General features: G+C 36.7%; 1 protein-coding gene across 2 annotated transcripts in view; it reads left to right on the forward strand.

Annotated features, from left to right (window-relative positions):
• The window catches only part of LOC121386321, a 105,809-nt gene that overhangs the window by 69,038 nt on the left and 21,390 nt on the right, over positions 1-15,381 (forward strand). For both annotated transcript variants that reach the window (XM_041517189.1, XM_041517188.1), the window contains 2 exons: positions 2,576-2,665; positions 11,039-11,128. In XM_041517189.1, coding sequence (XP_041373123.1) covers positions 2,576-2,665; positions 11,039-11,128 — 180 coding nt within the window. The remainder of the gene's footprint in view (positions 1-2,575; positions 2,666-11,038; positions 11,129-15,381) is intronic.

The following is a 15,381-nucleotide window of genomic DNA, read 5'->3' on the forward strand; positions in this document are numbered from 1 at the left end:
GCAAAAGTCAGCATTTATCTCCCATGGCAATTTGTTTTTTTAATTTCCGTGGGAGATAAATTCTTATGTTCGAGCCCTGCAACTGTGTTACTGTCACTCACAATTCATTAAAACTGCAGGTGTGTTTGTACCGTATTTGACCGGAAATAAGCCCATGTCTTTGAATAAGCCCACCTCCGTTTTGATAGCATTTAAGAAATTAGGCCCTCATTCGTAAATAAGCCCACCCCCAACTTCGTCACCTTATAAATAACATGAAATTGCAAGTTTGCTCAAAGTTCATTTAAAAGGTCATACCTCCTGCAGATAATTAAACACAAATGTAACACAATATTTTACCACCAGTGAGATTTAGCAGTCTAACAATAACAGTGTGTAACATTGTTTTCAATTTCATGCCTGCAGTATTTCTCTGAAGTATCCAAGCCAAGTATGAACTAAAAACCAGTGTCTATTTTTACCACCACACTGGGTCCGCAGTTAATGCTAATTAAGCAAATACCGTATTCTGATTGGCTAAGAACAATGACCTTAGATTGACAATTCTTTGCAGTGTAAGCTAGCTGCCCGTGTCAGAAACGTGTGTATAGGCTATTGAGTTTGTTGTTAATTGCTGTTGTTTTAAGTCTTCTCAGCATTAAATTTTGGATGTAAATAAACAGCACTGGTAAGTAATTGTAACATAGAAGGTGTGTTTCTGATAATTAGATACTAGTAAAAAAAAACCAAATTTAATTAATAAACAATTATTATTTATTAATAACAAATGGAACACTAATTAATAGATGTGCTACTGAACGTTTTTTGTTTTTTTTCCTAGTTCATTTAAATATTGTTATTTATTTTAATTATAATTATTAAAAAAAATTTCAACAAAACTGGCCCCTTGTCTGGGAATAAGCCCACCCCATGCCAAGCTCACAATGAGTTGTCTTGGCCCCCTGGGCTTATTTCCGGTCAAATACGGTACTTGTATATGTTTAAATGAAATTATAATAATTAATGTGAGGCGAGATTGCAGCTTTGAAAAAAAAAAAAAAAAATGTCCATGCAAGAAAACCAAAACAATCAGGGTGGGTGACAGCTCGCTAGATTCATCTCCTATATTTAACAATGGTCAATTATAACAAAATGCAATTTCATCAACTTAATTTTTACCTTTATCATTCTTTATTTTTAACGCACTACATACACGTGTAGGTGGGGACATTTATGATGCCAGGTACTGGCATGCATAAATCTCAGCTGAAGATTCACAAACAACTGGTCATCGACCATACTTGCTGTAACCAGAACGCGCCGGAAATGGTTAGGGGATGTAACTCTGCCTATTTTTTCTTCCGAATTTCTAATAAAGTTTATAACGCAGTCCGTTTTGCTATATCTTCGTCTGAGTTAAGGACCACATTTAGTGACCCTGAACTTTTGACCATGTTCTGACCTTTAAACTGGTAATTCTAACATACAGTGCTCTATAAAGCAAGTTCAAATTTACTCTTTCCTGGCCAGTAAAGTATAATATTTTAGTCGCCAGCCACTTATATTTAGTAGCCAGCTAATATATACTTGTAATTAAATTGATTCACCTGCCATTTTATGGCACATTACTAATGCCGTAATTGTTATTAGGACCACATTCGAATGAATTAAGCGAATTACTATTTTAATGGCACTGCTAAGATATGCATTTAAATTGCAGTACTCATTAAAAATTCAATAAAAGCATTGTGATAATATCTACCAGGCTTCAATGTGTTACTAGTAGTTACCAATCGGCTACCTTACTTTTGGTTTAAATAATATTTATTTTCGTCACATACTGCCTTGTCAATCCATAAATACTGTTTTGTAAATAGTTGTGTCTTTAAAGCCGTCTAAAGTCCAGTCATGAAAATAGGAACATGTTTTCATCCTCCTGGTGAACATGACTTTCGACGTGATTAAAACAACATTCACGACTGGAGACATCGTTATCGTGGAGGGAAAATTAAGGGAGATAAGATCATAACCAAGTATTACCTCCCTTAACGTCACTGTGTTTACTCTTTATTACAGGAAAATCGTTATTCATAGTTCCAGTGGCATAAGAAGGTGCCAAAACGTGGAGGGCACACTTTTATATTTACACACTTTTACACTATTAAAAAGCAAATAAAAAGCAAAGTATCCGAAAATGGGGGGGGGGGGGGGGGGGGCACATGCCCCCTTGCCACACACACACACACACACACCCCACACACCCCACACACACACACCCCTGCTTCCTACGCCAGTGAGTCCGATTAACTTGTCTCAAACTTTTATTTTGCAAACAAACTACCGATAGAAAACACGTTTTATGGAAGATAAATTGCTACTGGTCCAGTTTTGTTTACTGATTAAAGTAATATTATTGGACAGTCGCCAACTGGCGAATGTGAATTTATTGTTTACATGCCAGGAAATGTTTTTAGTCGCCATGGAGAGTATTTTATTCGCTTTGTAGAGCACTGATATAATACAAAATAGTATTAAAATTATAGAACTGTATATATTTATGATTTTGCTGGATTCTGTACCGTTTTGTATTTTGCAGACATATGCAGCTTAAAGTGTAAACATGGCGATTTTGACAACAGTATTTGCAAATGTGATTGTAAAGCACCCTGGACTGGAGATGACTGTGGTATGTCTGTTCTAGGAATAACTATTATTATAGTTCTCAAAATTGTACAATCTAAAAATATCTTAAGAGAAATATTGTTGAATATCTTTGTCTCTTCTTTCCTTGTTTACCTTTCTTTTCTATTTTTGAAACAATTTTTGAAACAAACACCTCAAGATTGGCAATAGAAGTCATTATATGGCTAGAAATTGACAATTGCCACTCAAAATACAGAGCTAGTATATATTCTATATGCATATAATCATTTTCAAAACCAGCTTTTGATTTTCATCTTAAGGCGTTGTACAGTCATTGAGAGTATATGAAAGTTGACATTATAGTTCCGTTCAATTGTTTAGACCTAAGGTTTAATTCCCATTCAATCCTGGTTTTCTTTACATTTGCATGAAAACAAACCCAAACCCCGACAGGTTTTAAATACAGTTCATCATCTAAAATGCACGAAGTTGACTTATTTCCATTTTACAAAAATCTGTGTTCATCCTCTTTACCTTTTCTTCCTTCTATTTCCCCTCTTTGTTAGTAAAGTTGGAAAAAGTTATAATCATTAAGTTATTTATTGCTTGTAAATTATTCATCTTGTACAATGTTGGGAGAGGCCTTAATATAGGCTACGCCTGTTGGCCAATCCCCAGACTGCTACTGTTTTTGAAAGGCAATAAATTGTATTTAACCCAAAATAACAGCCATCACTAATAGCAATAGTGTAAACAATACTAACTACATGCATGTTGCCTATGTTTGTTCAGAAATCTGTTCACTGGCATTAATCATTGCTCAAACAATCTTTTGTACATGATAAATGTCCTTAATTAGCTTCATGAATATTAATTAGCTTTCAGTGAAAATAGTTTAGACTAGTCTCTGCAGTTCACTAGTAGGCCAGTCAATCTAAGACAAAAAATGGCCTAACCCACCACAAATTGCAAGATTTTTAAAGTGATGTTTGGTTTTTTTGAAACCTTCGACCCACCTAAGTAACATAGTAAAATTCTACTCAAAAATAATGAGTAGAACATTGTTTATTTTCAGTTTCTAAATGTATCATTGTGTACCTTTTTGTACTAGATTTGACCATGCTTAATAACAACCCTTATGGTATTTGGTATTTAAAAAACAATCACTGCATGCCATCATATATGCAAGGCAAACCAATACTGTGACAACTGCAGTTTGTGTCCTTTTCTTTCTTGAACCTGGTGAAACACACGGAGACTATGGTATTTGGTATGAGGATGTGGGTGGAAGAACACTTGGGTGAAGGGAAGATTTGGTTACAGCTAACTTTTTGTGAAACCGTACTAATCTTAGTTGATCCAAAGTATTTGATGATCTGCCTTTGTTGAGGCAAACAATTGCCTTTCTTCCTGCTGCGATGATTTCAGATGGAGTCGAGTCTAGTTTGCCAAAAACAATGGCTTGTTCAAGGAATGTTGTATTGCCCTTCAAAACTTTCAGCCCAAGACCTTTTCCAATCCCAAACAATCTTGATGTTGTGTCGCAACCCTGCAGTGCATGTGCAAAGAGAATGTTTTTACAAACGCTTTCACCAAACATGTCTTGCACAGTTCCAATATTCAGACATTTTCTTGGATTTAATGAACCTTTCTTTGGTTCTGGCATGAAAAACAGATTGTGCGCTACATTCTTGCTATAATAGTAACACATTAGTACCAATAAGTCTGTGTCTCAGATTTACTGGTGACCCCAACAGCTGTCTTCGCAATGAGTAGACCTGCATCCCCACTATCATTAATCACTTGACAACCACACTGTTCCAATCTCCCTCCAAGCATATCATTGAACCGCTGCTTGTTTTCCTTGTTTCTTAGAAACTCTTCTTTCTTGAAACAAAGGGTCATTGTGTCTGTGAAAGAGACTTTCATTCCCTGATGTCCTCCTCTCCTTTCATGCGTATCATCTTTTGTGGAAGGACCATCTTGGTAGCCATCAAACACAACAATGGCCTTCCCATACTTCTTACTGACATAACTGGTGTAGCGGTCAAAGATGTTTTCATACGTTTCACTCAACTGCCATGGTATTCTTTGTAAGAGTGCACCGCCATCAAGTACATATTGGATGTCTCCAATTGGTTTGACAACATCTAAAGGTGACAGGGCCCAAATTGCTGAAGCTAATACTGACTTGTTTGCTGGTAACACAGTGTCTATATTCAAACAGTGCTGCTGGATATGCACATAGTTCAAATCGCAATGCATTAGCCGATTCCCCAGCTTGGGTCACTGCAATCACAAGTCTTTGGAAGAGCAAATATTCCCTTCACCCACGTGTTCTTCTACCCACATCCTCATACCAAATACCATAGTCTCTGTGTGTTTCACCAGGTTCAAGAATGGAAAGGACACAAACTGGATCCTTTTGAATGGGGTTGGAAAATATCTGATGGGAGGATGATCCCCATACATTCAGACTTGGCCGCAGCACCAGTGTCTTTTCTTAAACTTGTGAGGTGTTTTTGCAAAGGGGGTTGTGCCAACAAGCATTGCAGTTGTCGCAGTATTGGTTTGCCTTGCATGATGGCATGCAGTGATTGTAGAGGCATTTGTGCAAATAGTGATGATCTGATGGAAGATTGATTGGTAACTGACTTTATAATATAATGATGTGAACAAATACCATACTGAGACTCTTAAATATGATTATTTTATTCTAAGGACTATTGTTCTACAGTAAATGAAGTTTTCAATCTACATCACTTGCCACCACTAAATCTCTGAGTATCTGACATTGAAATCATCACTTGCTTCACTAAATCTCTTAAACATCTGATGTGGTAAGATTATTGATAAGACATTAGAATAACAACTATATCTATTAATTCAAATAAAAAAAAACCCTTAGGAATGGCCAATGATATATACATGTAATTGTTTCTTGCTTTGATAGATGCATGGTGGCCATCTTGAAATTATTGTAATCAGATTACAACATCATATCAGCATTAAGAGTGAATTCTTTCACATATATACTAAATAGGAATGATCACTAATATAATAAATGTACCCCAATTAAAAGCAGATATTACATTTTGGGATTTAATACTCACATGGCGGTCATCATGGAATTTTGTAATCTGGTTAATTTAAACATCACAGATGTATCAAATATTAATTATCTGATACAAAAGACATAAAAATAGCCTATAATATTATAAATGTACCCCATATAAAATCCTGGATATTACACCTTTTGTTTTTGTATATATTTGGTGGCCATCTTGAATTTTTAAAGATAAATAATCAAAAGATCAGTTGGCAACATTTATTTTTGGATTCAACACCCATGAATTATGTAAAATCAAATGAGTTTCCATTTTTTAAATACCAAATACAATAAGGGTTGTTATTAAGCATGTTTTATAAATATGGTCAAATCTACTACAAAAAGGTATACAATGATACATTTAGAAATTGAAAATAAACACTGTTCCACTCATTATTTTAGAGTAGAATTTTACTATGTTACTTAGGTGGGTCCAATGTTTCAAAAAACCCAAACATCACTTTAAAAATCTTGCAATTTGTGGTGGGTCAGGCCATTTTTTGTCTTAGATTGACTGGCCTACTAGTGAACTGCAGAGACTAGTCTAAACTATTTTCACTGAAAGCTAATTAATATTCATGAAGCTAATTAAGGACATATATCATGTACAAAAGATTGTTTGAGCAATGATTAATGCCAGTGAACAGTTTTCTGAACAAACATAGGCAACACGTCACTTTAAAAATCTTGCAATTTGTGGTTGGTCAAGTCGTAGATTGACTGGCCTATAGGGCAACATGGACATATATCATTTGGTACGAAAACCAGCTTTATTTTCACAACAGAGTTATTCTCCTTACATTGTTAATATGTTGGTTATATACTCTTCAAAAAAAGAAATGCAAAAGGGTACAAATGGGTTATAACTCCGATTTTATGTTTCCTACCGGTTCATGCTTTGTACCCACATTCCCACGGTTACATTCGATAAAACGCAGCTACTGTAAAATAAAGTTTCAAAATGTGAATATTCGCAAAAATGCAGCCACGTGCAAACCATGTCACCACTGCACGTGCGTCGTCTGCACGTGCAACATGAACACCGACAGTATAAAAGTGCAGGGTGTTCGCTTGCCTGGCCTCTGTATCTGGCCGACAGTTGACAATCCAGGACATGCCACGTCTCAGTGAACCGCAGAGAAACTGCCATCGGCCGACTAGACGCAGGCGAATCCAGAACGGCCGTTGCCAGGGCATTCCATGTGTCCCCAAGCACCATCTCCAGACTGTGGGACCGTTACCAGCAACATGGATCAACACGTGACCTCCCTAGATCCGGTCGACCACGGGTCACTACCCCCGGGCAGGACCGCTACATCCGGGTACGCCACCTTCGGGAACGATTGACTACTGCCACCTCCACAGCCGCAGCAATACCAGGTTTGCGCAGGATATCCGACCAGACCGTACGGAACCGCCTACGTGAGGTAGGAATTCGTGCCAGACGTCCAGTTCGAGGTGTCATCTTAACACCACAACACCGTCGACTCCGACTGCAGTGGTGCCAGATTCATCGACAATGGCCTCAACTGCGATGGAGACAGGTGTGGTTCAGTGACGAGTCCCGATTTCTGCTCCGACGTCATGATGGAAGATGTCGCGTGTATAGGCGTCGTGGTGAACGTTATGCGGTAAACTGCGTGCAGGAAGTGGACAGATTCGGCGGGGGTAGTGTCATGGTGTGGGCAGCCATCTCACACACTGGCAGAACTGACCTGGTCCACGTGCAGGGCAACCTGAATGCACAGGGCTACATTGACCAGATCCTCCGGCCACACATCGTTCCAGTTATGGCCAACGCCAACGCAGTGTTCCAACATGACAACGCCAGGCCTCACACAGCACGTCTCACAACGGCTTTCCTACAGAACAACAACATTAATGTCCTTCCTTGGCCATCGATATCACCGGATTTGAACCCAATTGAACATCTATGGGACGAGTTGGACCGACGCCTCCGACAGCAACAACCACAGCCCCAGACCCTGCCCGAGCTGGCAGCAGCCTTGCAGGCCGAGTGGGCCACCATCCCCCGGGACGTCATCCGTACTCTGGTTGCTTCAATGGGCACGCGGAGGCCACACCTGGTATTGACTCCAGATGACCTTGACCTTGGTGGTGTGTCCTATCACTTACTCACAATGGACTAGAGTGAATTGTGAACAATCCTGCAACATTTGGTAATTATCAGACTCACCATTCAATAATTAAATCAATTCTCCAAATGTTACGACAATGTGGTTTTGCGTTTCTTCTTTTGAAGAGTATATATACATGTGATTGTGGTAGTAGTATACAGTTAACTCCCTTGTGTACCTGGTCACAAAAAGTGTCATTTGTTTTTGCATAGATCCATGATTAAAGGCTAATTATTTGTAATATGAAGTACATTCTTAATATTAGTGATAACCAAGAAGTTGTTTTTAAAAATTACATTTAGTTTTTCACCAGAAGTGCATCCTGTTTGGCTGTAATGAGGCTAATTGGTATTTATGTACCGATTTGTGACAAAAGTGGGGCCCGACCAGTTTGGGTAATTTTCAAACACCATAAATATATGTGTTATAACCATCAACTCCCACATGGGTGTGGTTTGTATTGGATGTGAACGTTGTTAATTATGCACATGTATAACAACAAGTTAACTAAAAATATTTTAAATGAGTCCTCTTTATAATTATATATATGACCCTTTTTGTAATTTCTGTGACACTGAAAATACTGGTATCGTTCTTTATTATTAAACCATAGGTGGTCATTTAGGATGCCAGCTAGGGGCTGGCATTCATAAATCTCAACTGAAGATTCACAAATAACTGTTCTTACTGTCGTAGTGATCTGTTGATAAATAAAGTTGTCTGTATGTCACATGCTGTACATGCAGTGCTGTAAGGTAACGGTGAAACATCCTTCACTATCTCCTAAGGGCATATTTAGTTTTTGATGCTATGTACACATGTAGTTTGATTTGAAATGGAATATCCCGATGTACAAAGTGGAAGTTTGTAAAATAATTTGTTTTAATTTGGTACATATAATGAGCCATTTATTGTTCTCAGTTGCTGAAAATAAGAAATACTTCAATATTTATAAGTTGTTAAAGTGTTATAAAAGATATTTATAACATAAAATACTTTATACAAGGTGAAACCCACAAATGTTAAAAGTATATGGTGTTTGTGGTTTTGTTGTCGTAAGGTCATGGCAAGCTACAGTTATTTTACATAGAACTAAATTTGTATCAATTATAATGGTAAATTCCCAAACAAAAATGCATGCTTGCAGCTAGGTTGTTACAAGGTAGTACAAGCAATGCAAGCTATTTGCAAGCTAACATTTAGCTCGCGTAAGGTAGTCAGTAATTCTGCAAGCTTGCCGCATGCATGTTTGCATTTGTGAAAGCATGCACAAGCTTGCTGCATGCATATCTTCAACTGTGCAAGCTTCCCACAAGCATGTTTTCATTTTGCAAGCTTGCTGCAAGCATATCTTCAACTGTGCAAGCTTCCCGCAAGCATGTTTTCATTTTTGTAGTTGAATTTGAACAGAAAAAGCTAAGTCCAAATCATTTTCATGTTTTTTTTTTTTTAATTTATAACTTCTCATATGATTTATCAAATTCAGTGGGAACAGTGGCTAAACAACCAAACATACATGTAACAGATTTAGATAGTATTTACAATAATAATTAAAACAATATTAATATTAATACATACGAATGATAATGCAATATGGTTAAAACAGAATCACCTTGTAATGATTGGATTTTCAATTGGCCCCAAAAATAACAACATATGCATGGCCATGAGAGGATGACATGGGCCATGTTTGGTTGAAATTGGCCTGGTGGAATTTGAGAAGATGTTGAAAATGTCTGAGCCAATCAGAGGCCAGGGTGGCCATCTTGGATTTTGAATCAGTCCCAAAAATAGCAATACTTTGTCAGGTCCATGACAGGATTGTTTCAACCAAGTTTGGTTGAAACCTGGATGGTGGACCTTAAAAAGAAGTTTTAAAAATGTCTCAGTCAATCGGAGGTCAGGCCGGCCATCTTGGATTTTGAATCAGCCTGAAAAATAACAATACTTGGTCAGGGCCATGAGAGGATAATTTGGAATAGATATGGTTGAAACCTGGCTGGTGGAACTTAACAACTTAAAGGTCTTAGTTAATCAGAGGCCTGGGAGGCCATTTTGGATTTTGAATCAGCCACAAAAATAACAACTCTTAGTAAGTCATGAGAGAATCATTTGGACTAAGTTTAATTGAAACCTGCCTAGTGCATGGACCTTGAAAAGAAGCAAAAAAATGTCTCTGTCAATCAGAGGCCAGCTGCTTATCTGAATGACAAAACAGAATGCAATCTAAATCTTATCTGCACAAGGGAGTCACAGGTAGGGGTGACTATTATTGTCAGTTTTACTGTTGTAATAGTATTGTGATAGTTACTATAATATTGTGATAGTACAGGCCTGCGCAAATTACAAATTTGCATAACCTGAAAAGGGGTTATATGCCAAAAGATTTTGCATAACCTATTTTGGTTTGCATAACCTGGGTTTTTTTTCTTTATAATTAAAAAAACAACAACTTAATTTTGAGAAACAAGAGAGTGGCAGTGGTAAGTAAAAAGTATATGTATACAAATGTTTAAGAGATTTAAAATTAATAATAATGACTAGGACATGCAATTGTATTAAATTACCAAAACATAGTGAATGTCAGGCTTGACCTATTATATAAAACACATCATCATGTGTGCATAACTACGTGTGAATAAATAAGAATTCACTGTAAGGCAATCTCTTACCATTAATTTTATAATATTAAAGTCTGAACCAAAATGTTAACAACTATGAAAAATTGGTCTCCTACCATTATTTTTCATTAGATTTTACCCACATTTTGTCCAGACAGAAATCTTGAAAAACCCCATTACAGTGACACATATTCCACATACTAGATGATAACCATGTCACCTATATCGACTTCGCTGAGATCGCATAGGGCAAAAAGCATGTAATTTTTTGCCGGCTGCCATTTTTACTTTTTATGGAATACATTTTTGTAAATTAAAACAAAAATTCTTTACAAATTACAATCAAACTGCATAGGTTAACTCTTTTTTTTGTGATACAGATTTTAAGGCAATTGATGGAATATCCAAGGTAATCTGAATGACACAACCATAATAAATAATACAAAGAGTAATAGGAAATAGTATTAAAATATGTGTCTAACTACATGTAGATATATGTTTATGATTCTGCTGCTTTAAATTCATGTGTACTGTTTTATATTTTGCAGAGACATGCAGCTTAATGTGTGAAAATGACGGCGTTGTGTCACTTGGTTGTGTATGTCATTGTATAAACTCCTGGAATGGAGTCCAGTGTGGTATGTCTGTTTGTAGAATAACTATTATTCCTGTGTTCTGAATTTCTACAATATTTAGACAAAATATAGTTGAGGTTTTAGTTTTTTCTGTCATTGCTTAATTGCATGATTTTCTTTCTCTTCTTTTTTTCAAAACACATGATGCAGTGACACTTAAAAGACAGTATTTATTCTGTATAATAATTTTCGCAACCATGTTTTGATTTCCATCTTAAAGTATTGTACAAAAACATGTATTAACATTATGAAATTATGAACTATGTTGACATTATAAGATGACTGATATTAAATTGGATATTATTGTACAAAAACATGTATTAACATTATGAAATTATGAACTATGTTGACATTATAAGATGACTGATATTAAATTGGATATATAAAAAATATATAAATATCAGGGGTGCAGAAAATACTGGACTGCTCGTCAAATGCAAGTAAAAATTCTGAGGAATGAGTTACATGTAAAACATATAACTACCAGTCTGACTAGCGATCTTTTTCTGAATGAAAATGTCAAAATTTATTTTAAGATGAACAAACTCGGAAACAGGTATTTATCGGTATGTACACAAGTCCCAACCACCATAGGCATACAAGACAGGGCAAGGGGATGGGGGGCATTTGCCTCCCTAGTGCTGGAACAAAACCTCAAATTTGGGCAGACAGATATTCGGGCCAAATGTGCTAATTAACCCGAGACCTTCTTACCATGTATTTCTATACCCTTAAAATTAGTGGTAATCCATGCAAAAATGCATAGTGATTGGTTTTCAACCCTATATAGCTGGTTACTAGCACAGACCGTCCTCGTCGCCACTGATGTTCGGTAGGATTCCAGGACTGCACACCAAGATGTCCAACGAATTGACAGTTGAGGACTCACCTTGACAATGGTTTGTTTCACCATTCTGAAGTTAACACATTGGTTTGGTGACAGCACTTTTATCCGGATAACATTAGCCCTTTTGCACTGCACTTAGGCGACATGTTTCCACTTGGCGTACTAGAAAGAAAACACAGGAGGCTGTTTAGTTCAATGTTCTGATGGATGCACCCATAATGTTGTTGATGTTTTTATTAACACTCCAATGCATTGGGAGGTTACCTAATACCTGCATCCCTTGTAGCTATGCCTTCCCACCTTGTCAGAACCCTAATGAAGAATGGACAACTGGTTCGAGGTCTGCTGAGGGCTATGCCTTCCATTACACTGACAGATGCCACCATCACTGTTGTTGTTACTAACATCACTGTTATGGTCTGTTCCAGGCATCCCATGGAGGGGTTGGGGTGGGGTGGGGCTGCTTACCATGGTTGGCCTATTCTTCCTCTGTGTCAGACTCCTACTGGTCTATGGGGACATTACAAATGCATCTTGGGAGTATGGAACCTGCTGCCTTCTGTTGGATGCTGCATTTGTGTTGAGGACAGGTGAAGTTGAAAAGAAATGTAGAAAACTTGAGGTGTTTTCTCTTTTATAGATACTTAACCTGTCCTCAAGGGTTTATACCCTCCCAGGCCTCCCTGCTTCCAGTTCTCCATGAGATTCACTCAGGAAAAAGAAGGAAGTTACAGTCACGTTTCCGCAAAAGGAAGGAGTGTATAGTAGAAGAATTTTAGGCCATCCCATTGGCTATTGGGATGTTCGAACCAGACTACTATCCGTAGGAGAATATGGATTAATTTGTTTGAGGACAGGTGAAGTATTTAATAAAAGAGAAAACAAGAGAAAAGTTTTTTCCATTTTATCACAATCACAAAATGGTTAATGTAATCAATATCATATCTGCACAAGGCAGTCACAAGCATCTTTTATTCAACAGTGTGGTATCCCCACCCATTTATCAGTACAAGGTGATCTGTCTTGCTAAACAACATTCTGCTTTCCTTTAAAGGTCCAGGCTCATATGGCACATTATTAATACACAGTATATATATATATATATATATATATATATATAAAAAATACATAAAGATTACATTATTAAAAATAAAAAACAAAAATACCACCCCAATTATTCATAAAGTGACTTTTTGTAAAAAAAACCCACCAAAAAGAACACTGATCCAGTCGATTTGTATATCGCATCATCTATTCTAATGGTACCTCTGTTGGTGACGAAGAATGATAAAATCCATTGGGGGCACTTCCCTATCAGTGTGAGGGGAAATACAATGATGATCTGGCGAGCCAAATGACTACAGTGATGTGCGGTGTATCGGCACACCGAAGCATTCAAAAACCATGTTGTATGTGAACACTGTGAAATACTCAATAAAATGTTTCTCTCACCAATGAAGCAGTGCACAATCTGAGATATACACTACAAAATGTTTTATGTCTGTAGTAAATAAGCATTTTAAAATTGTGCATAAATGTAGGCACCCCTTATATCCAAAATGATTTACATGACCAGTGTTTCGGCGCAGTAGATGTGGATTGGTGACCCCGCTATTTATAGACCACCCATGACCACACTTTGTAGCCCATAAACGCTACAGTATTGTCCCAGAATTATTTTAGCACTTTTTTGTTTTGTCTTGTTAGGCTACTATGAAAATAAACTATCACACATGAGACATCGAATGATCAGTTTCCAAATCGTTCTCTTAAGTGGCACAGTTTGTCAATATTGCAGATGCATTCATGGCTCATATTCCACGTTACGTGTGTTACACTTGAGACTCACTTTGGGTGAAAATGTGTGTAAATTTGAAATCTATGAAAGGGCTCCTGTTATAACCTACTGATTAGTAATAATCCTACTTTAGTACTTCACAAAATAAAACAAGAAACATTGGCTAAATTTCAAACATATTTGTAATGGCTTAGATTTGATTGCGTTACGTGTGTTACATTCACATGGCAGACATTTTTCTATAAGATTTGAAAGTTCCAAAAATTCTTTGAGGTTACAAGAGATAATAAAATTTTGTATGTTGCTTTTAATCATCATAATGTAAGTTAATATTCATCATAAAAGAATAATCTTATTACTCAGATATTTGTTTTCCAAATCATTAAAATGTAGTGTTACGTGTGTTACATAAATTTGTTACGTGTGTTACGCGTTTGATTTGAGAAACTGAACATTAGCTTGTAAGCATCCTATCACAAACAAATCTTATTTGTTTTACTGCCTTTTGTTTTTAGTGACTGTTAATAATGTTTTTAGCAGAAAAGTTAAGTATTCTTTGTTCAGGGGTGGATTTAGAGGGGGTTAGCACCACCCACGTTTTTTCAGTGGCAAATATTCCTCAAATAATATTGCCCGTTTATGCTCACTCATACTTGTAGTACTAATATTCGAGTCAGTGCATCCTGAAACTCCTTTTACAAAATCTTACATCAGACTTGCCACAAAATTGGGTATGGCACCATACCCATTTTACCCTCTGGCAGAAATCCTAGGGTGTGTGTGTGTGTGTGTGTGTGTGTGTGTGTGTGGTTGATTGGCAAAGCCACTTGTAAGAATTTAAAGGAAGAGATCAATATATCATATGGATGTTGAACTGCTACATTTTGATGAATCTTTGTCCCTTATGATACAACACTATTGCACTGTAGTGATTGGTAATTACATATACATATAGATGTTACAGGGCTCACACTAGAAATTTAGTTTTAGCCAATTTTCAGATATATATGTCGAGAGTTTACTCGAAAATTAGTCAAAAGTGACTAATTTGAAGAACATTTTATTTGCCAAAGACTAAATGTTGTTACTACTTTGCATGAACATTAGCAGCTGGCTAATTTGTCAATGGACAGGGTGATCCCTGGTGTTTGTTCCTTATAAAAGGCCAGATTCCAAAGAGGGGGGGCTCTCACGTTAGTTGATTCATCAGTTACAAAAGGGTAAATGGAAGTGTCCAGTACCAGTAGATACATGTACCATTAATTCCTGCCCATGTATGCTCTTTGCAAAATTGAACCCTCAGTTCCTGCTGGCATGCTTGGGAGCTAAGACAAGTCAAGTTATTATTTTTAATTCCAAAACTAAATTCCCAACTCTAAATATTCTAATGTTAAGTGTAAAACCAGTACATAAATATATAAATAAATACTTCAATACATGTATACAGACAGTAGCAGAGACTGTATTTAGATGGTTTTGTATAATTTATTAGTTAAAGACATGTTTGTAGGGTAAAACAATTCATCCCCTACCCCATGTAACACACGTAATGTTACGTGTTTTACACTCAATAAAGGCTGCATTGTATAATAACTTGCAGCTTTTGCAAAC

Source organism: Gigantopelta aegis, chromosome 12 (assembly GCF_016097555.1).
Source record: "Gigantopelta aegis isolate Gae_Host chromosome 12, Gae_host_genome, whole genome shotgun sequence".
NCBI classification, from domain to species: domain Eukaryota; kingdom Metazoa; phylum Mollusca; class Gastropoda; order Neomphalida; family Peltospiridae; genus Gigantopelta; species Gigantopelta aegis.